The sequence below is a fragment of the Arvicanthis niloticus genome, chromosome 20 (assembly GCF_011762505.2).
Source record: "Arvicanthis niloticus isolate mArvNil1 chromosome 20, mArvNil1.pat.X, whole genome shotgun sequence".
NCBI lineage: Eukaryota > Metazoa > Chordata > Mammalia > Rodentia > Muridae > Arvicanthis > Arvicanthis niloticus.
Genome location: NC_047677.1, coordinates 49,816,305 through 49,838,642, shown reverse-complemented (window position 1 = coordinate 49,838,642; position 22,338 = coordinate 49,816,305). Strand labels below are relative to the sequence as shown.

The following is a 22,338-nucleotide window of genomic DNA, read 5'->3' as shown; positions in this document are numbered from 1 at the left end:
AACATTCCAACAGTGGCTGGAGAGATGGCTCAGCAGCTAAGAGCACTTGTTGCTGTTGCAGAGGATCCAGGGTGAGTTCCATCAGCACATGGGGGCTGTCAACCATCTGTAACTTCAGTTCCAAGGGATCCAATGTTAGTGCACCTACTAACTCACTCCCAAAATGAGTACATCTCATGGAAATAAAATTTTAAAAATATGATTTGAAAAACACTGCCTCTTTTTCTTCTACACATCTAGATTGTGAGGACAGGGGCTGAGGGTTCAGGGTTGTTTAGACAACAATAAACCAAGAGCCAATGAATCTAACACTGGAGCTGGACAGGAACACGTAATTGAAATAGACTGTACTGAAAGAAAATTTATAAAAAGCATAAAATAAAAAATACAGAATACCTTTCATTTTATGTACCTACTGTACACAGTGGATCCCAGCCTCATCCTAGGAAGAAAACACTGTGTTTGTCTTCACTTGATTCCCCATGAATGAGATACATCCCACCCAGACAATTGAATGGTAGTTTATAACAGACCATGACATCTCAACATCCAGAGTGTTCCTGCAGAGAAAGTTGTCCCCTTTCCCCATCTTCCTTCCCACTGCAGACCCTCCAGGGTCTCATCTGTTGAAGATGAAAGAGAAGCTTCACATTCTTGGGCAACATCGCCCCCTCGTGGATGAAACAAAGAGAACTGCGCCTGAACCCACAGAGCTGAGGGTCAAGGGGGTCCAGGCTGGCTGAGCTGCCCCAGGGCCTCCTTCCTGTCTGCACTTCTCCAGGGGTCTCAGGTCTCGTGCTGCCCTGCTCTCATCAAACTTACATCCAGAAGAACTTTACATGTCTTTTTTCCACTGGTGAGAAGAAAACTCCCCGTAAGAGGGGAGTCAGGAGGCAGAGCCATGAGTGGTAAAAGGAGCTGCAAAGCCCCAAACAGAGCAGTTCCAGAACTCTGACAGGGACTGTGATGTTGATTCTTTGATGTCAGCTACATGTGGAATTAAACTAAAACCACAAAATGAAGGGCTTAATTTGAACTGGGAAGATTAATTTCTTATCCTTTTCTCTAAAGTAGGAAGACACACCTGTAATCCAGAATACTTGACTTGGAGCCCCTCCCCCTTTCTATTCTTGGCCACACCTTCTGCTGAAAGCCTACATGAAGACATGGAAGAAGGAAATGCTTCCTCTTTGTCTGCTTGCTCTGGCTTGTGCTGTATCTGTGGGATATTCTTGCCTGTCCGCTCTTGTTCTGAATGAGATGCACACATTCCTGTCTCAGCCAGCTCAGAGCTGTTTCTGTGTAGAGGGATGAGAATCCATGTTCTGTTTTCCATTGTGGTTTCTGTTGTTCTTGTTTCCTTCCTTTATTTTTGCAGCCAAGATTTTTCAGGAGGTCTCCCATGGTCAAATCTAATTTCTATTAATTTTGAAGGAATTTATAACTTTCCTTCTCTTGTTGAAACAAAGGCAAAACATCTCCCTGAACCCCACACATTTCCGTCCTTCCATTCTGAGGTTCTCACATACATATGCTGATCTGATCCAGCAGTCCTTTCTCAACTCCAGTGTTTGTCAGCAGCTGTGTTTCCTGTCTCTAGACCTGTAACCAGACTTCAGACAAAGCAGATTCCAGGAGGGGAGGTAGAGTGTGTAGTCCATGAGGAGGAGCCCTGCACTTCTGTGCTCACATGTAAGGAGCTTGACGAGTTTGCTAATTCATTCAGCAGAAGTCTGGGGAATGTGTGTGGGGATGGATTTTGAGGGTGTGGGATAATAGTGGAAGGAAGATAAAACTGGGTCAGGCTGTTTTTGATATGGGAACTCTGTATGGAGATTATAACATTAGTATGGAAGCTTTCACATTTTAAAACCATGTTGGGACTGTGTTTGAATCTTTGGCTGAAGTACTTATCAGAATATGGTCCACTGAAATAGAGTTAAAGATGAGTAATATCTGTTTGATTAGTGTTGCTAGGGGGATTTTAAGGCTCAGGGAATATGTGATGGCAGAGTGGTCATGCTGTGTAAAACCTAGTTCTTTGCCATGGGACAGCCGAGAAATCATGTCCTTCACTGATCCTGTCAGACACATAACGTCGAGAGGGGCACCAGCACATGTGAAGAGCTTTGTCATTGTCCTTCTCCTCGTGCCAGACCTTAGGGTTGGAGATGCTGCTGCTGAAATGGATGGATTACATGCAGTGGGTTTACTTGTTAACAGGCTCAGGTAGCAGCACCCAACTGCTAAAGGCAGGGAGATTGTAACTGTCATAATGGGAAGCACAGACAAGGTAATGTCCACAGTGGACCACCCTACCCAGAATGGTCATCACGGGCAACGTGAATTTTATAGTGCCTTGACTCCCATGGAACTTTGGTTGTAGCTAATCAACCATGGTGTTTCTATGCATGGAATACATAAGAAAATGTCTTAGTCAGTGTGGTATTGCTATGAAGAGACCTCACGAACACAGCAAACCTCATTAAAGAAAGCATTTAATTGCAGCTTGCTTACCATTCCAGAGGTCAGTCCATTCTCATCACATCACAGTGAGATGCACACAGGCAGCCATGGGGCTGGGGAAAGGAGCTGGGAGTTCTACTTATGGATCCATAGGCAGGAGAGAGAGAGAGAGAGAGAGAGAGAGAGAGAGAGAGAGAGAGAGAGAGAGAGAGAGAGAGAGAGAGAGAGAGAGATATTGGCATTTTGAAAACCAAAGCCTTCTCTCTGACTCATGTCATCAGACAAAGCCACATTACTCTAACGAGGCCACACCTCCCACTCCCTTGTCAAGCAGTGCTATTCCTTGATGATGAAGATTTCAATATATGAGCCTATGGCAGCATTCATATTCAAACCACAACATTCCACTTCCAGGTCCCCATAGGCTTGCAGCAATCATAATCATAAGGCAAAAATGCATTCAGCCCAACCTTAAAAGCCCCCATAGTCTAATGGTCTATAACAATCTCAGTGCATTGTAAACTTCAAATTTCTAAGTCTCTTCTGAGACCCATGCAATCCCTAAGCTGTAACCCCTAAAAAATCAAAATAAAACAGCAGATAGATCACATTCTTCCCCCACACCCTGGCACAGGATGTGCATCTCCATTCCAAAATGAAGGAAAGGGACCATAGTGGGGAAATACTGTGTCGGGCACCAAAAATGTTGCGGCCCGTACTGCCCGGCTTTGTGGGCCAAAATGTTGCCGACTGCTCCGCTCCATGCTTGGTGGCCACTGTGTCCTGGCCCAAACTGCCACTCCGGTCCGCGGGTCAGGGGAGAGAGAGAGAGAGAGAGAGAGAGAGAGAGAGAGAGAGAGAGAGAGAGAGAGGATAAAGGGGAAGAGACTCGAAGAATGGAGACAAGACAGAGGGTCTGATCAAGTCTCCTTTATTGAAGAAAATTCTGAGCTATTTATAGGCTTTTGCCACGTGCCTTGTAGGCAAGTGGATACCATGTGCCTTGCAGGTGTGGATATGACTTAAGCCTTACAGGCGTGTATAGCGTGGATAGCACGTGCACCGTGCGCCTTGCAGGCTTGGATATCATGTGCACCTTATAGGCATGTATGGCATGTCGGCTCCAGCTAGGAGTCTGCTTCCACTGGATGCTGTCCCAGCCACAGCTCTGCTTGCTCCCTGCCAGGGCCGAGCTCATCAACATCTATCACCTCATGGTGGAGCTGAAGAAACACAAGCCGAACTTCTGACTCAGACCCACCGGGCCCTAAACTCCCATGGACTCTGTAGGTTGCACACTGTCACCTGGGACCCCTTTCCTGTTCCTGTTGTCTCCAAGGCTTCCACACACCTCACTCTCTCACTCAGCCTCCATTGCCAGGCCTCTGCCTCAACAGAGTGTGCCCAAGGCCACTCACTGGGCTTCTGAGGTGACCTTCATTTCCCAGTCAGCTCCTCTGCTGTTCATTCACAGCCTGTGAGCTCCCACCACCCCAGTCTCTGACTGACCTCAGCTCTTAGGGCAGAGCAGTGCAGCCCACCCTGTAGCTGATCTGTGGGCTCCACTGGTACAGTGACATCACCTCCTGGCGGGGCTCACTCTGTCTGTGACAACAATAAGTACTTACTGTGCTGGGACCATGTCCTCTCCTTTGTCTCTGGGCCTTTGAATTCTCCAGCATTTCTTCAGTTCCTGGTGGGCATCAGGAAGAGGGTGGGGTAGTAGCCCGAGGTCTGTTGCTGCTTCTGGCCCACGGGTGGCATAGTTGCACAGGAGGGGACTGTTTGTAGCTCTCCAGGAGGGTGGCACATGCCACAAGGCCTGGGAACGTGATAGCTTTGTGCACTGTCCCGAGGGTTTCCATGGGAAAAATCCACACAGACCCTGAGATTGTCTGTCAGCCTCTAAGTGGCTGTCACAGATCCTTTGAGGGTGGAGGACCTGTAACACCAGCACCCATGCATTGAGGCAGGGGTGAACCTGGCTCCAAAACAAGTCTTGTCATTTCCATGTGACCCAGACCCTTTCTGCTGCCCACTGCCCACCTCTGTACAAGTTTGCAGACTCCAGAGCAGTGGTTCTCAACCTTCTTAATACTGTGACCCTTTAATACAGTTCCTCATGGTGACCACAACCATAAATTTATTTTTATTGTTACTTTATACTATAATTTTGCTCTTGTTAAGAATAGTAATATTGCTGGTCAGTGGTGACACACACCTTTAATCCCAGCACTTGGGAGGCAGAGGCAGGCGGATTTCTGAGTTCGAGGCCAGACTGGTCTACAGAGTGAGTTCGAGGACACTCAGGGCTACACAGAGAAACCTTGTCTCGAAAAACCAAAAAAAAAAAAAGAAGGAGGAGGAGAAGAAGAAGAAGAAGAAGAAGAAGAAGAAGAAGAAGAAGAAGAAGAGGAATAGTAATATTAATATCTGTGTTTTCTGATGGTCTTAAACAACCCCTGTCAAAGGGTTCTTTGACTCCCAAAGGGGTCATGACCCACAGGTTCTAGAGTGAAGGACCATCCTTGACCAAATTGTTTGGTTTTTGAGACAGGGTTTCTCTGTGTAGCTCTGGCTGTCCTGGAACTCACTCTGTAGACCAGGCTAGTCTCAAGCCTAGAGATCCACCTGCCTCTGCCTCCCAAGTGTCAGGACTAAAGGTGTGTGTCATCATAGCCTGGTAACCTTGACCAGGTCTTAAACAAAAGCTAGGCTGGTTTGTAGACCTGTAATCCTGGCTAACTGGGAGCCTGAGGCACTGGATGGAAAGGCTGCTTCAGTTACAGAATAAGTTCAAGGGCAGCCTGGACCACGTCTTAAAAGTAAAGGGCTGGGATGCAGCTCAGTGGCAGGAAGCTGTCCCCAGGTCCCAACTACGACGTGAGGGGAAATTTCAGGTGAAAGATGCTGTCAAGGAAGATAAAGTAATTTGAGGTTGTTTCCTTTACCCCATTCACTTCCCAGGGCCTTGGCTGTACCAGGCTGGGGCCCTAAGCTCACTCTGACCCGGCCCTGGGGATCCATGCTCCTTTCTCACTCGTTACAACTTTCCCACCTACTCCACCACCCCCTTCTAGATGTCAGTCCTGGGGATCACAGTCTTTAGACCTGGGTGTTCTGGAACTTGCTATGTGGTCAAAGAATGCAGAGATCTGCCCTCCTGAGGGCTGGGATTAAAGGTATTCCCAAAGAAACCCGGGAGCTTTTCTTAGATGGGTAACTTTAAACTCAGCTGGTGTGTAGTTAAGACACGGTCTACAGGTAGGAAGCTCTGGGATAAATAACAGGCCACAGCAACCACAAAAGAAAAAGAAACTAATGCTCTGATGTGGGGGATGTGCAGGGGATACCTGGTTCCTTAGTGTGGTCCTTCTTCAGTGTGACTTGGACAGCTTTGGGGACTGGAGAAGTCGACCCGAAGAAGTCCAGTTAGTTTCTGGACTCTGCAGTCTGCAGTCTGGAGGGACATTTGACATAACCTAGTCTGTCCCCAGGACCCTTGGGAGCTGCAATGCCGTTAATGCCCACCAGGGGGCAGCAGGACACAGGAGTAGGAGCCGGTCCAGTTCCTGATCACCTAAGCAGCTGTGAGCTTTGAATGCTCAGGAAGGCAGGGAGTTGTTATCGCCTCTGCCCTCTTCATACTGAAGCAGCCAGGGATTTTCTCCTCAGCCCCAAACCTTCTGTTTTGAAGTATTCATGGGTCTTTAAGATCTTCGGTCTGAAACACAACTTCTGAGTGAGATTACACCTCTGGCTCCTTCCCCAGATTGTTACTCAGCACCAGTCAGACACAGACACACACAGACACACACACCACGTGTGATCCCGACCGACACTTGGCATGCTGAGGTGAGGCAGGAGGATCAAGAATTCAAGGTCGGGACTGGAGAGATGACTCAGAGATTGAGAGCATTAACTGTTCTTCCACAGGTCCTGAGTTGAATTCTCAGAAATCACACAGAGGCCCACAACCATCTATAATGATATCTGGCGCCCTCTTCTGGTGAACAGGCACATATGCAGGCAGAACACTGTGTACATAATAAATAAATTCATGTTAAAAAAAATGAATTCAAGGTCAACCTGAACTACAAGAAGACATAACAACACAAACACCATAAATGAATGACACACACATCATAGACCAGTAGCATCAGGGGCCACTCTGTAGGGATAGTTGTGTCAATTTCTCCCTTCCTTGTGAAATCCCTAAGACCATGTGTTTGTCTAGTGTGGGGGACCCTAGAGTCCTGCACTAGGAGTTGGAGGTGTTACTACATGCTGTAATTACCCCCAATCTCTTTCTTTACAGAAATCTTATTTCTCTACATTTCTTTTTCATTCTTTTAAAAATTATTTTTATGTATACTGGTATTTTACCTGAATGTATGTCTGTGTGCCACATGCATGGAGTCCCCCAGGGGGTCAGAAGAGGGCGCCCTATCCCCTCTAAGATTGCAGTTACAAGTGGGTGAGAGCTGGGAACTGAACCCAGGTCCTCTGGAACAGCAGTAGCAGTCTTCACCTCTGAACAATCTCTCCAGCTCCATAATTTTACTCGGAAGTGTCACCATCTTTATTTTTATGCTTGGCTCTCAGTGATTCTTTTCTCTGCAGCCACAGGGCCTCACTCAGGCCTGAGCCACCTAACTACCCTGCAGAGAAGGTTTGAATAGGAGAAGCCCTGAATTCCTCAGGGTCACAGAGTCCAAGAGAAGGAACTTCCCAATCTGTCCCCACAGTGCTCAGTCTACCCAAACACCTGATGTCCCCCAGCACCAATGCAGCATTGGTAACATAACCCACACATGGAACATTCCAGATGTCCTGTGTAGTCTTATATTTTCCAAAACCTACTCTAATAAGCTTACTTAAATGTTTTAACCTCTCTTCTAGCTCACCACCCTCCAGAGGTAGTAGAAAGAAAAGGTTACTAGGTCAAAGGAGGGTGTGGACCTGTTTAGAAATAGTTCTTTGGGGTGAGTCCAATCTGATTTGTCAGGATATCAGCAGTTGAGTTCACAGGAGTCAGCAATGGCAGTTCAATCTAGAAGAAACTCTGAGGTTCTACCAATCAGCCTGAGTCTGCAGAAGCAGGAAGAAGCTACTGAAACAGCAACAGATATTCTTTGGTTCATTTCTCTCTACAAAGTCATGACAAACGATCAGCAAAGAAGGCAAGGCTAACCAATGCCACAGTATCGTCAGTGAAGACCAGCATCAGCAAAGCCCAGCAAAGTTCAACAAAGACCAGCAAAGACCAGTAATGAATGGCAAGTCGAACCAATGCCACACAGCATCATCTGCTGTCTGTTGGGTTTTATTTATACTCTTTCCAAACATCATGTGTTTTCCAAGAGAACATCTCTCAAGGTCTAGCAAAACATCACATGTCCCTTGTCCAGGCAGCTTCCAGAAAAACACCACGTGTCTGTTTCAGCAATAACATCCTTTCATAAGAGAGTTTTCAGAAAAACATCACAAGACACAATTGAGTCTCCAAAGAAACCAGAAATTTCCACTTTAGGCCTGGTTATCCTAGCTCATCCGGCTACATTGCCAAAGTGCTTCTTGTATGCCACCCATGTCTGTTTTTAACATAGAGTCTGTAATTCCATCTGTCATCTGTATCCCTAATCTTTATTTAGTATGATCCTTTGAAATAACAGAAAGCCATTTTCTCCTGACTGGTTTTCAAACATTGGGAATATGACACATTGACTAGAGTTCTTATATACCACAGGCCACAGGTTCGATTTCTCAACACCTCCAAAAACAGGGTGGTGGCACCCAGTCCGGGATGATGAGGTGACTCAGGTAGAGGTGCTTGCCACCAAGTCTGACCACCCAGAACCCACATGGAAGGAGAGAACTGTCACCCCCAAGGTTGTCATCTGACTCCTTTCCCCCAACACACACTCCACAGCTGGGGAATGCCCTCATTGCATACCATACACATAAAGCAATAGTATGAATACATAGCATGTAAATAGTTTAATGTTCCTGTGATTATCCTTGCATGAGTTTTCCTTTAATCTGCCTGGTGGCTTCTCATCACAATGTGGGTTTTGGACACAGGAAAATTCTCCCACTGGAAAGTCTGGAGGCAAACTGGACACAACTTGTACTTACGTGTCCTTAGACATACGTGTTCTTATACACATGTGTTCACATTTTCTTCAACATGAAACCGTCATAGTTCCATTTTAATTTTTATTGCACTGATGTAATAATTATGTGTTGGGATGTGCATGTCATGATTCCCATGTGAACCTCATAGGGTAACTTGCAGGAGTCAGGTCTCTCCATTCACCGTGTGGCTTCCATGGATCAACCTCAGGGAGCCAAGCTTGGTGGCCAGAACCTTTACCCTCTGAGCCATCTCCATGGTCCTCTTGGAGACCACTGGGTTTGAATGATTCCTTCCGAAAGTTTCTTCATTCCTGGACTTGGCACAAACAGGAGGTGCCCACCATGTCATTATGAAAGGCATTTCCTGACAGATAGGTACTAATATTGCCTTAGATGACTCTGGAGAACCAAGCCTTCTTGCCCAGTTCCCACCTGTGGCAGTGTCAGCCAGCTGCCACCTGTGAGAGGCCAAATCTTTTAAATTCAGACTCCATTTTACAGAACTTGAACTCAGACAAACTAACAGGCTGGCACCCACCATTAGTTTCCAAGTTACCTTCTAACAAAACCCGAGCCTAGCTCCAGTCTTTAGGCTAACCCCTAATAAGAACAGCATCTCCTGGTTATTATCCCAACAAGACCTGGGTCTCCAGGTTATTCCCACAACAAACCTGCACCCCCAGGTTACAAGCCAATTCCCTGACTAATGGTCACCAGTGCAGAGGGAAGCAGAAAGTAACATTATAATATGACTTCAGCACCAGCCAATAATGTTAAAAGCCACAGTAACTTCCCAATTAGATGCTTGCACACTCACCCTTCACTTGCTGCTTACTATAAAGCCTTGCCCTGATAGATATGCATGGCTCCTCATCACCAAAAGTGTCCTGCATGACCCAGTGCGCTGGCCTGAGCTAGCTCAAATAAAAAGGCCCTACTGTGATTACATCAGATCGGCTCCTGTCTAGTTTTGGGGGATTGCTAACATTTCCCTGGCACTACACCTGGAAGATCCCATATTTGCACTGAGAGCTTGGGTGTATCACTGTCTGTGTAAGTTACTGTGGTCCGTTGAATAAGATGACCCCCATATTCTTGGTCATTTGATTACTTATTTCCCAGTTGGTGTTGTTGGGGAAGCTTAGGAGGTGTGGCCTTGCTGGAGGAAGTATGTCACTGGGGCAATGGTTGGAGGTGTGAGCTCTCAGCTGTTCCTGCTGCCATGCCTGGTGTTTGCTGTCATGATGTTGATGGACTCTTAACTCTATGGACCCTAATCCCCAGATAAACCTTCTGTAAGTTTCCTTGGACATGATGTTTTATCACAGCAACAGAAAAATAACCAACACAGTTCCATTTTCCAACACTGTGGCTGAATATCTGACAAGACACAGCTTAGGGAGAAAAGGTTTATTCTGATTTATTGTAGTCCCTAACACTAAATCCATCAAAGTGGCCGCAGGCCCTTCCTTCCTGTTCCAGCCTATGGGCCACCTCAGTAAAATGTCCCACAAGAGCTGTCCAAAATGGGGGCTCCTGTTATGAATGGTGGCTCCACTACATCTCCTCAGCCTGCAGGCATCACAGGAGCTGTCCATGGTGGCGACACCTTCTGTCCTGCTTCAGTCTGCAGCCTTGGTGAAACACTCAGGAGCTGTCCACAGTGGCATCGCCTCTCCAGGCTCCTCCTGTCCCCAGCAGCCCCACAGAAATGGCAGCTCAGCAAAAGCCAGCTGCATCTGAGAAGGACTTCCCACACTAACCCATGGGCCCGATGCCAGGGAAAAGGGGGTGAAAAAAAAAGCTAGCAATCCCTGAGTAGGAAAATCTCATGACAGTGATGTGATTCATTGACAGCGCTCTCTCTCTCTCCCTCTCCCTCTCTCTCTCTCTCTCTCCCTCTCTCTCTCTCTCCCTCCCTCCCTTCCTCTCTCCCTCTCTCTCTCTGTCTCTCTCTCTCTTTCTCTCCCTCTCTCTCTCTCCCTCTCTCTCGCTGTCTCTCTCTCTTTCTCTCCTTCTCTCTCTCTCCCTCTCTCTCTCTCTCTCTCTCTCTCTCTCTCTCTCTCTCTCTCTCTCTCTCTCTCTCTCTCTCTCTCTCTCTCTCCATATATATATTTCTCCGCTTGGAAGAGCCTCTCTGGAAGGATCACCAGGTAAGTGATGGGGATTTCCTCTTTGGGCTTGCAGGAACAATAGAGATGCATCTGGCAGGATCCAGATGAAACAGACATCTAGGAAAGAGAGCTAAGGAGCCCTCTTGGGTTTGGAGGAGCTCTAGAGAAATATAGACTAGCGTGATAGAATGACATGAATAGAAAGAGATTTCAGAAGAGCTGACAGCTTAGTTGTAGAATCAGGCTTATAAAAAAAAGATATCTCATGTAAGTTTTTAAAAAATAATGTTTCCTTGCTGAGCTGGCAGATTTTACTTCAGATTATGCTACAGTATCTTTAGTGCTAGAGATATTAGTTAATTTAAATGGTTACAGGCCTATGAGTAGGACTTTTGTCTTCTGCAATACAGAGCCATCCACAATGCAGAGCAACAACAGGCTTATGAACAGGACTTTAAGGCAGACTATGCTGAATACCGCATCCTGCATGCCCAAGTCAGGGCTGCAAGCCACAGGTTCACTGAGCTGGGAACAGAGATTAAGAGACTCCAGAGAGTTAACTCCAGAACACAAGCTGCTAAAAGATAAGATGGTCCAGGAGTATAAAGGGTTCAGGGGGCGGTACCCAAGTTACAGGAGAGAGAAGCATCCCTGTTCTGGAAGTGGAAACTTCTGCTTCCTTCAGAAAGTCAGTTATGTCAAATGATGTTTTATAAGCAGACACAGGTGGAAAAACCTGTTTTGCTAAAGCAGACACATGAAAGTACACATGGAGCCGGGCGGTGGTGGCGCACGCCTTTAATCCCAGCACTTGGGAGGCAGAGGCAGGTGGATTTCTGAGTTCGAGGCCAGCCTGGTCTACAGAGTGAGTTCCAGGACAGCCAGGGCTACACAGAGAAACCCTGTCTCGAAAAACCAAAAAAAAAAAAAAAAAAAAAAAAAAAAAAAAAAAAAAAAAAGAAAGAAAGAAAGAAAGTACACATGATGTTTATAAGGAATATAAATAAAACCCAGCAGACAGTAGACGAGGCTGCATGGTATTGGTAAACCTTACCATTGTTTATTGGTCATTGTTTCTCCTGACTCCATAGAGAGAAATGCACCAAAACTCTTCTGGTGATGTTCTGGCTGTTTCTTACTGCTTCTGCAGACTTGGGCTGATGGGCAGAGTGAAGTGAAAGTTTCTGGATATGTCAACTGATACAGACTCAAGTGGAGTTTTGCTCAGACAAACTCGTGTGGTGTTTTATTGAGGCAAGACTCATGTGAGGACATGTGATGTTTGGAGGGAGTATAACAGGACACAATGGGCAGTGATGGTGGGCTTGCATAGCTGGCTTTGCAATGCTACCTTGGTTTCCTGTCTTCATCTTCACTGATCTTCGCTTTGTTGAGAGAGTCACGGCAGAGAACTTCTCCTGGTGTCCATGCTGGTCCTGGTCATTCTTGCTGACTCATGACTATTTGATGGAGGCCTGGCTGTTCCTGCTGGGCTGTTCCCCAGCTGATGATTTGTTTGCTATCCAGACACTACTGACCTGGTCTGCTGGTATCCTGTCAGTTGGAGATTGAAATCACCCCAAGGCACTACTTCTAAACAGCAAACAGCTGAGCCTCCTGGCTTTGACCCGCTGTTGCTGATTCTTGTGAACTGAACTGCTGATACCCTGACAAAAACAAACTGGGTTTGCTGCAAAGAACCATTTCTAAACAGGTCTACTTCCACCCTACCCCAATAACCTTTCTTTTCCACTACTTCCTGTGGGTGGTGGGCTAGAAGGGAGGTTAAGCATCTAAGATCCCCTATTAAAAATAGGTTTTGAAAATCTAAGCCAATAATCTCAGCTGTGGATTTGCTCCTGAGAGTTCAACAGAAAAACACATCCTATACCTAGGAACCCTGGAAAGAAGGAGAAGCAGAAACCACAACAGTAGCATGGCTACAGGGAGTGCCCAGGGCAAGCTTCAAGACTGCATCATTAGTAGCTAAAACAAAAGGATGCGAGGAAATGTAGTGACTTATCTTGTGCACCCAGAACATTGAAGGATCCCCACTGGGGTCTCTGATCTTTAGACCTAGTGACTCATAATCCTGGAAACAGGAATCAGGGTCTCAGATATAGGATGTGATCTGTCTGTTCATCTCTCATTCCTGTGTCCTTGTGATCACAGACTCTCAGCATTTCCTTCATAGTGATGGAGAGAGCAGAGCCCAGAGGTGACACAGCCCAGGAGTGAGCCCATCAAAGATAACAATGGACTGAGCACACGTGGGCACCTCATCCTGTCCCAAGAGATACACACAGCATAGTGACACAGATTCTGGAAGGTTCTCCATCTGCCAATTTATTTCTTCAAAAATCTCTAAGTGTTCTCACTTCATGAAATTAACAAGCAGCCAACCCTCAGGTCAAGATGTTAACAATCAAGTTCACATTCAGATTCTTATTCTCAGTGTGGAAGTGAGAAGCTGCAGCTCAGGGCAGCATGGAGCTGACAGGATGCAGATATCCCCAGTGTTTGGCTGGACCAGTAAGGTTGGCTGTGGAAGGGAACACAGGCAGTGCAGGGACAGGGTCCTGGTGTGCAGGGGCAGGCTGGGCTCCACAGTTCTTCACATTGAGCCCATAGGATCACAGGGAACATCAGACAGTGTTGTCTAAAGAGAACTGGGTGATGTCACAGGAGAGACCTGAACACACTGTCTGTCACTCAATCCACTCCAGGCTGCTGTCTTCATGCTAGAGAATGAGAGTCATGAACCACCGTTGTGAAGACAACATTCCAATAACCCACCACTCACAGGGGATTCTGGGAGTCCCTGAAACCCAATCATGTCCATATTGCCCCTCCCCAATCAGGCCCCAGAGTGTCACCTTTACAATCTGGAAGAGACATATCAGAGTTCTGGGAGCTGTCCCTGCCTAGGGTAAAACAAAACAAATGTATATATATTTGTGTGTGTGTGTGTGTGTGTGTGTGTGTGTGTATTCATATCAAGGTACAAATGACACCTACAGAAGATTTCTCTGGAGGAGCTATTATGGATTCCCAGAGCCCCCATCATCCCCAGCTTCACTCCAATGGCCTCAGGGATAATTCTGTCCCCCACACTAACCTGGAGCTGGAGCATAGTCTCCTCCTTTTCCACCTGTGAGAAGAAAAGCTGTGAAAGTTCAGGGAAGATCCTGATACTAGAAGTTTCCAGAATTGACAGCAGACCCAGTTGCAGACAGCAGCAATGCCCAGTGTGGCTGTGTTTCCCATTAATGAGCAGAGCACACTTCTAAAGGAGGCTGAGAGAAAACTCAGACCCTGCCATTTCATACCTGTGTTTCTCCTTCTCATCATCACAAAAGCCACCACAGCTCCAATGATGGCCACAGCTCCAAGGACAATCAGAACAGCAATGATCACCATGTTAGAGTCAGTGGATGGAGGAGTGGATGGAGGAGGCTCTGGGAAGGACAGGTACAGGAAATGAAGGTGAGGGTCATGACTCCAGCTCTCAGCCCTGACCAGCTCAGGGTCTGCAGAAGGTTCCAGCTTTCCCTGACCCCAGCTCTGCACCCAAAGCCTCCTTACCCCATCTCAGGGTGAGGGGCTCAGGCAGACCCTCATGTTGCACATAGCATGTGTAATTCTGCTCCTTCCCAAGAGGCACCACCACAGATGCCCACTTCTGGAAGGTTCCATCCCCTGTAGGCCTGGTCTCCACAAGCTCCATGTCCTGGGTCAGATCCTCCCCATTCAACTGCCAGGTCAGGGTGATGTCAGCAGGGTAGAAGCCCAGGGCCCAGCACCTCAGGGTGACTTCACCTTCAGATCTGGGGTGAAGGTTCACATGTGCCTTTGGGGGATCTGTGTGGATTTAAGCAATCCCACAATTAACAAGACAAACTGAAATCTACACAAGACCCAGCTAAATCAATGATGACACTGAACTGTGTGTCTGTCACTTCAACTGTCATCGCACTAGTGACCTGCAGGCAGAGCTGGTTCCCTCAACACAGAACTGTGTGTTTTCCTGGGGGACTCAGAAGCTAACAGGGAATCCACATGAGCCAGTGGGTCAACATGGCCATCCTTATGTGATGTTCTACAGCATGAGATAGGTAGTCAAAGAATGGAAGATGGAATGGAAAATATATAATTTATATATGTGTTAGAGTTCATATCAAAACTAGAATCATATGCCCCTGGAAGGGAGCCATCACTGAGACTCAACCACTGCGGTCATCTTGGTGACCAGCTTAACTGTCAGTCCTAGTGAACAGCCATCACAAAGTGTGCAGCAGAAATGTGGTGAACCTCTGACACTCAGCCAGAGAAAATGACTCCCAGCCCCTGCCTCTGAGGTGACAAGGTGCAGGTGTGTTACGCAGGATCCCTGGAGTGTGCTGTGGACCCAGTGCAGCACTCACTGGAACACAGCAGGCTCACAGGGTGTGTGGATCTTCCCTCTCACTCCAGCCCTGGATTGCAGAAGACCCTGTCTCTCAGAAAGTCCAATTCCTGATTCACTAGGGGGAGCCTGTAACTTGTGGGGCAGAGGAAGAGCAGGAGGCTTCTGGATGTTTAGTTCTGACAGGAAACAGTCTAAGCTCACAAGAATCTCTCCTTTAGCAGGAACCCTGAAATAAGTTGTGTAATCATCCAGTCTGTGGAAACTGATACAAATGACAATACAAGGGCCTGGAGAAACAGCATCACTCCATTGCAGACAAAAACTGACTGGAAGTAAAATAATGCCAGAAGAAGAGGGAGAGGGATGAGGGGGAGGGGAGCTGGGAGGGGGAGGGGGAGGGGAAGGGGAGAGGGGAGGGGGAAGGGAGAGGGGGAGAAAGGGAGGGAGAGAGGGAGAGGGGGAGGGGGAGAAAGGAAGGGAGAGGGAAAGAGGGAGGGGGAGGAGTAGGGGAGGGGGAGGGGAAAGGGAGAGGGGAGGGGGAGGGGAGATGGGGAGGGGAGAGGAGGGGGGAGGGGAGAGGAGAGGAGGGGAGGGGGACAGGAAGGGGAAGGGAGAGGGGGGGAGAGGGGGAGGGGGGAGAGGGGAAGGGAGCGGGGGAGAGGAGGGGGAGGGAGAGGGGAGGAAGTGGTAGGGGAAGCAGAAAGAGGTCAGAAACAAGAAAAAGAAAAGAGGTTCCACAGTTTATATTGCTCCAGGTTACCCCATAAAGGCTCACGTGACCATTCAGCACTGTAGAAATAGACAGAATTGTGTTGTCAAAGAGATGAAAACTCTACAGACAGACAGGGGTCTGCGAGAATGTGTTCATATGGAAAGTTCTAGAAACTGGGAGAACCAGCCTAGTGTAGGGGAGTCCATGTCTCCCATCAGGGAAAGGAGACTTCCGGTCCTGAGGTGTGGACTTCCGGTCCTGAGGTGTAAGGGTTGACACACTCAGCATGACAGGAGTCAGTGTCCACAGACAGTGGGTGTGGGCGGAGAACCCGGCCTGGGAGAGGCCATGGCTGACAGCAGGGAGCCCCTGCTGTTCTGTCAGGAAATTCTCTCCTTCCCTCCTGAGACAGACTGGGAACTGTGCAGGGAGAAGGCTGAGCCCTGGGAGAGTCAGTGCAGTCATTGTGATGAGGATCAGGACACCCAGGGACACTCTGTCCCCTCTGAGACAGGGGCATCACCCCAGCTGAGGGTTTCTTCTTCCCCAGGACTGAGCCCCAGCCCGAGGGCAGAGGGAGGAGCTGCCCGCGGCCCTGCACCTGTGCGCAGCAGCGTCTCCTTCCCGAGCTCCAGGTATCTGCGGAGCCACTCCACGCATCTGCCCTCCAGGTAGGCCCTGTGTATCTCTGCAGCACCACCCTGCTCCCACTTGCGTCGGGTGATCTGCGCCGCCATGTCCGCCGCCGTCCACGTTTCCAGGTCTTCGTTCAGGGCGATGTAATCAAGGCCGTCGTAGGCGTACTGCTCATACCCGCGGAGGAGGCTCCCGTCCGACCCCACGTCACAGCCGTACATCTGCTGGATCGTGTGAGAACCTGCGGGACCCCGCGGTCAGCCCCGCCCACCCGCCCCGGCCCCGCCCACCGGGAACTTCTCCAAACTGAAAGGGAAACCGGTCCGGGTCGGTTCTGCCCACGAACCTCGGACTTGGGACCCGGGGCGTCTCCGGCCCCTGTGTCGGGACGTGGAGGGGTCGTGACCTCCGACCCGGGGTCACTCACCGCCCTCGCTCTGGTTGTAGTAGCGGAGCAGGGTCCTCAGGTCCACTCGGTAACCCTGCTCATTGCTCTTGGCGATCTGTGTCTGCTGCTCCCAATACTCCCGCCCCTCCTGCTCCATCCACCGCGCGCGCGGCTCCATCCTCGGATTCTCCGCGTCGCTGTCGAAGCGCACGAACTCCGTGTCGTCCACGTAGCCGACAGAGATGAACCAGGGCTCCCCGAGGCCGGGCCGGGACACGGCGGTCTCGAAATACCGCAGCGAGTGTGAGCCTGAGGGCGGCGCGCGGTGAGACCCCGACCTCCTCCCGGGACCCCGGGCGGGTGCGCGGGCCGGGAGGGGAGCAGGGCGCGGGGCTCGGGACGCGGGTGGAGAAGGGGCGGAGGGTCCGGTGGGCGACGCGGGGACGCGGCTTCCCCGGTGCCGCCCCCGCCCCTCCCCGCAGAGCCCGTTTCCCTCCCGACCCCGCACTCACCCGCGCGGGTCTGGGTCGGGGCCAGGGCGGCCGCCAGCAGCAGGAGCAGCGTCCGCGGCGCCATCGCCACCATCTGGGATCCGGGGCGTCTGAGTCCCGCGGGCTGCGTGGACTTTATAACCAGTGCCCGCGGCGACGCTGATTGGTTTCCCGGGATCCCGCCACCCAGTGGGAGTGAGAACTGCCCGCGCGTCATCAGTGTCCGGGCAGAAGGACCTGACCCAGGTTAGGAGCAGAAGCGAAACTGGGGAGATGGGGAATCCCCAGCCCTGGGCTTCCCCACCCCTGACCTCACCGCCTGGAGACTAAGACTTTGCCTGAACCCTGTGCTGTGGACAGAGCGCTGTTTGTCATGGTGTCTCCGAGTTCTGCCCAGGAGCTGTCTGGACACCAGGAGAGACCCACAGGCCAGACTCTGTGTCCTCTCCTCCACCCTTCCTCTTCCTTCTTCTCTTCAGAAATCAGACCCTGGAGTCTTCTAGAAGAAAAGCCACTTCCGGGAATACAATGTCAGTACAAGTGGTCGGGGATGCAGTGGAGAGATGCGTCTCCTTAAATGGAGTCGCTGGGCTGCAAGTCCCACACGGACCCCACAGAGTCCAGGCTCTGTGTTCACCTGCAGTGGGCGGCTCACACTGCCCACCCTGACTGTAAAGAGGACTTTGCCTCTTCCCTCAGGATCTGTCTTCTCAGACTCGGGCTGAAACACAGATTCGTCCTGTTTCTTCCCAAATGAAGCCTGTGTAGTTCCAGATGGGTGTGTTTATTTACACGGATCTTCATTCTCAGTCCTGAGCTTGTCTGTGTGGACCTGGGTCATTGTCTCTGCACTGTAGACCCCCTTGTCAACTGGAAAGAGGGTTTGGTACCAAAGGGGACATAAATCACCCCGTTCTCCATGTTTCCTCCCAGTGTTCTGCAGTGTTTATCTAAACGTGGTTAACATTAGGAAGGGTAGGGTGGTGTATATCTGTAGTGTGGGATGTCCCATGCACCCCCATTTTTAACTTACAGGACCAATAGGAACATCCTCCATAGGTGTTAACGTCCTTAAGGTATGATGTGTCTGCTTGTCAAGGAAAACAAGCAAAGGAATCAGCACTGGAAGTGGCATTTGTGTATAGGAATCATAATGGGTTTCTGACATCCTGCTGGTGAGCAGTCTCCTGTCCCGATTATCTGGTTCTCCCCATGATATGGTTCCCTGACATTAACAAGCAAAGCATAGTGCTATGAGGAGTGGGGCTAGCCCCAGCATGGTGTGTGTTAAGGAGGGTAAAAAACACCATGAGAATGACACAGGAGCCTTGTGTGTGTCTGAGGGGAGGGGTGGGAAACAGCTGCACTGAGCTGTGTCAGTGAGGACATGAGTGTCCTTCCAGGTGATCTGGTTGTGTGTCCTCAGGTACCTGCATGGTCGGTCTCCTCTTTGTTTTCTCTGTGATCCCCAGGTGTGACCTCTTTCTGACTAGAGGGGGTCTCATCAGATATTGCAGGCTGGCCCCCAGACAGGGTGAGGTTGGTCCTCTGGAAAGATACAAACAAATCCCCTTCTTGTAGTTAATAGGTAACCCGACCCTCTCCAACACCTGTCAAATGGGTCCTTCCATCTGACCAGGATGGATAGTGGTGGTTGACTCCAGTGACAGACAATGGGAGGTTTGTCTTGGGTGGCATAGAGATTGAACACATTCAGTGTGAATAATCCCAGGTTTAATTTGGTAGTTGGTGGTAGGAAGCCTTGTGTATCATTAATTATTTTCTAAAGTATTTGGTTTGTTTTTTCAATGACAGTTTAGCTCTGAAGGTTGTGAGGGATACCAGTGTGGTGGACAATTTTCCAAGACTTGCAGAAATTTTAGAATTGATGGCTGTTGAGTGAATGCAGGTCCAGTATCAGTATCTCCATGTCAATGGAGAGGGACCCCCATAATAGCAAAGATGGAGAACATGTGATTAATTAGGTTTTAAATGAGAACAGGTATCAACAGTAACAAATACAAATTTTTGTGTGTATGGAGTGATAGGATGTGGGTGATGTCATTCTTGCAAGAGGGCTTTAGCCTGAGGGTCTCCTGGGGTTGTTGTATAGCAGGGGTGTGAATTAGGGAGGCACAGGAGGAGCAAGTTCTGAGGATGTGTTTGAGGTATTTTATGGGGGTATTGGGGAATTTGAGCTGTAGCCCCTTCAGGTTAATATGGGTTGTCTGATGGGAGTTCTTTAGCAGTGAGGGGTGACAGAGTGAAGGCCCCAGCTGTGACAATCTTACCAGCTGATGTGTGGCCATCAGAGACGGCTCTGGTGAGGGATGAGTGTGACCACACATGGCTGACTAAAAATGGATATGTTCTAGTTTAAAATATTTTTGAAATCTTAATTAATAGTTGGGAAAAAGGGTCCCCACCAAGTCTGACATAGGAGCAGGCTAGCCACGGGAGGAAGCTGACCATATAACTGCTGTCTGAATATAGTTTAGCTGGTTCTTTTAGATATGTTAAGATCAGGAAGATGGAATACAGTTCTTTAAGTTGGGGAGATTTATCTGTAAGAGGGAAAAATGTGACCAAGAGCCCGTGTCTCTTTGGTATACTGTGCAGACAGCATCCTGTGGCTCTCCATCTGTAAAAGCTGTGGGACTTGGGATAGCAGACCAAGAGAACAGTGGAGGAGGAAGCCAACTAAAGACTGGTGGGGCTGCAGGAATTTATCTTTAGGGTAATGGTTGTCTGTGTCCTGGGAAGCCAATGAGGCTATTAGCAAAAGAGGTGTGGTTTCTCAGGAGGCATTGGATGTCTGAGATGGGGAAGGGAAAACAGAAATCAGGTTTTTTGGTTTTTTTTTTGTTTGTTTGGTTTGTTTTGTTTTTGTTTTTATGTATATGATGAGTACACTGTAGCTGTCCTCAGACACACCAGAAGAGGGCACCAGATCTCATTACAGATAGTTGTGAGCCACCATGTAGTTGCTGGGAATTGAACTCAGGACCTCTGGAAGAACAAGCAGCGCTCTTAACTGCTGAGCCATCTCTCCAACCCAGAAATCAGGTTCTTTACCTACAATTTATAAGGTATGCTCTCTTCCTGTCCTAATAGTGGATAAAGTGTCAACCTCGGTTAGTAGTTGAGGCACAACCCCTGTTGGAGCATGGAGCCATTCTAGGACCCCCTGAGGTTGATGTAAGGCTCCAAACACTGTGAGGAAGAACTGAATGTAAAGACCTGGATTGGGTGTTGTGGATCATAACGAGCCAGGTGTTTCTAATGTGGTGTTTAATAGAACAAAGGGTCCCTCTGGCTGCTGGCATCAGGGAGAGGAGAGAAGGGGTCCTTGTCACCTTTAAGTAAGAAGTGTGATTACCTCGTTGGTATGGTGAGCCAAGACTTAAACCAGTTAATATTGCCTGAGAAGCTTTGAAGGGTATTCAGGGTTAACGCACTGGGGAAGTCACTGACAGATGTAGCTGGCCAGACTGAGAGTATGTTGATTTCTCTTTCTAGAAATGTGATAGGACCAATAAGTTGAATCTTCATGTTTAAAGATTTACTCTCTTTTATGTATATGAGTACACTGTAGCTCTCTTCAGAGATACCAGAATAAAGAATTGGATCCCATGACATATGGATTTTAGCCACCATGTGGTTGCTAGGAATTGAACTCAGGACCCCTGGAAGAGCAGTCAGTGCTCTTAACCACCAAGTCATCTCTCCAGCCCGAACAAGTTGAATCTTATCTTTGGATAATATAAAACCTCTTTCTGTTAGGGCTTTTATGGCTTGTTGTTTAAGATTCTCTGAGGTTAGGGTTTGATCTTGCCTTCTAGCTTGTCATATTAACAGGTCATCCAAGTAATGAAATATTCAGAGGTCAGAGTTAAAAGGGATTTTAATGCACCAGCTACAGCTTCTTAACAAATGGAGGGGCTGTTGGCCATGCTTGAGGGAGTTCCCTCCACTCAACCCTATCAGCTGGTCCTGAGGCATTGACTTTAGGTACTGAGACAGCAGTTAGGGAGTTAAATAGTCCCAGGCCTGGAGTGTGCATAAACAGTCCTGCTTAAAGCAGCCAGCAGGAAGTACAGCTTACTAAATACCTGTGGAGAAATTACACTGGAGGAACCATTGGTGTGAGGCAGTGATCTCATTTCATCACAGGACAAGTGGGATACACATGACTATGTAAATATATTACGTCCATTTTTCCTTTCCCAGACCGGTTCCCAGTGTTTCTGAGATTACAGAACTGCTCTGCCTGGGGGTTCAGGGAGGTGCTGTAGATGTGTTTCTGCTCAGATGGAAGGGGATCTTGAGACTTGGAAGCCCAGGAACCACACAGCTCTGAGGTGGGACAGTGTCCCAGTGGAAGGCCATCCTGAGACACAGGAGACGCATCCTGACCACACGGCTCTGAGAGGAAGTCTCCTCAGCAGAGGCGTTGCAGCTCCAGGGGAGGGTCTCCCCAGCTGAGCTGAGGATCTAAAGTGCCTCAGTCCACATCTTCTCTTTCCTTCTTCTCTTCATTGCTGTGTTTCTTCTTGTCTTCTTCTGATTAGAGAGAGAAAAGTCACACCAGTCAGCAAATCTCACGAGAGAGATTTATTGCGGGATCCAGGGTGTGGAGGGACGAATCCAGAGATCGTGGCCTTTGCTCTCAGGTGTGGGCAGCAGGGAACTGGACAAAGGGCGGGGCTTATGTAGGATTTCTGAGGGGGCGGGTTTCTCAGAGCAGAGATTTCCAGAGTGAGGATTGATGGGATTTCAAGTCCTCAGTTTGGGGTAGCTCAGGGATTGGTGGGTTTTCCTGTTCAGGGATTAGTGGCTTTTTTCACCCTCTTTTCCCTGGCGTTTGGCCCATGGGTTAGAGTGGGAAGTCCTTCCCAGATGCAGCTGGCTTTTGCTGAGGCGCCATCTCTTGAACTTCTTGAGCTGATGAAGAAGCCATGGAGTTATGCTGCTTACTGGTTTGC

At 48.7% G+C, this 22,338-nt stretch overlaps 1 protein-coding gene and 1 long non-coding RNA gene across 4 annotated transcripts; one reads left to right on the top strand and one right to left on the bottom strand.

Annotated features, from left to right (window-relative positions):
* Nucleotides 1-13,038: 13,038 nt before the first annotated feature.
* LOC143433698 (RT1 class I histocompatibility antigen, AA alpha chain-like) lies at nt 13,039-17,530 on the bottom strand. 3 transcript variants are annotated; one of them, XM_034524748.2, is made up of 8 exons: nt 17,375-17,530; nt 16,902-17,171; nt 16,440-16,715; nt 14,304-14,579; nt 14,048-14,176; nt 13,837-13,869; nt 13,595-13,642; nt 13,039-13,459 (listed from the first exon to the last, which is right to left on the bottom strand). In XM_034524748.2, exons 1-8 carry the CDS (start codon nt 17,445-17,447, stop codon nt 13,455-13,457), a joined length of 1,110 nt encoding a protein of 369 aa, XP_034380639.1. In that variant the 5' UTR covers nt 17,448-17,530; the 3' UTR covers nt 13,039-13,454. The 3 variants fall into 3 exon arrangements, with proteins under 3 accessions (XP_034380639.1, XP_034380641.1, XP_076772892.1); XM_034524750.2 differs by lacking the exon at nt 13,595-13,642; XM_076916777.1 differs by lacking the exons at nt 13,595-13,642; nt 14,048-14,176 and having other exon boundaries at nt 13,039-13,260.
* On the top strand, nt 17,458-18,279 carry LOC143435233 (uncharacterized). The gene is made up of 2 exons (XR_013105360.1): nt 17,458-17,599; nt 17,833-18,279. It is a non-coding gene; the product is annotated as an uncharacterized LOC143435233 (long non-coding RNA).
* Nucleotides 18,280-22,338: the final 4,059 nt, after the last annotated feature.

Bases quoted from the DNA above. Each gene is read 5' to 3' on its own strand.
- LOC143433698 (XM_034524748.2), bottom strand. From the start codon at position 17,447: ATGGTGGCGATGGCGCCGCGGACGCTGCTCCTGCTGCTGGCGGCCGCC. The intron at 17,172-17,374 runs GTGAGTGCGGGG...CGCCGCCCTCAG, and splicing joins CCCGACCCAGACCCGCGCGG to GCTCACACTCGCTGCGGTAT. The intron at 13,643-13,836 runs GTTAGTGTGGGG...GTTTTACCCTAG, and splicing joins AGACTATGCTCCAGCTCCAG to GCAGGGACAGCTCCCAGAAC.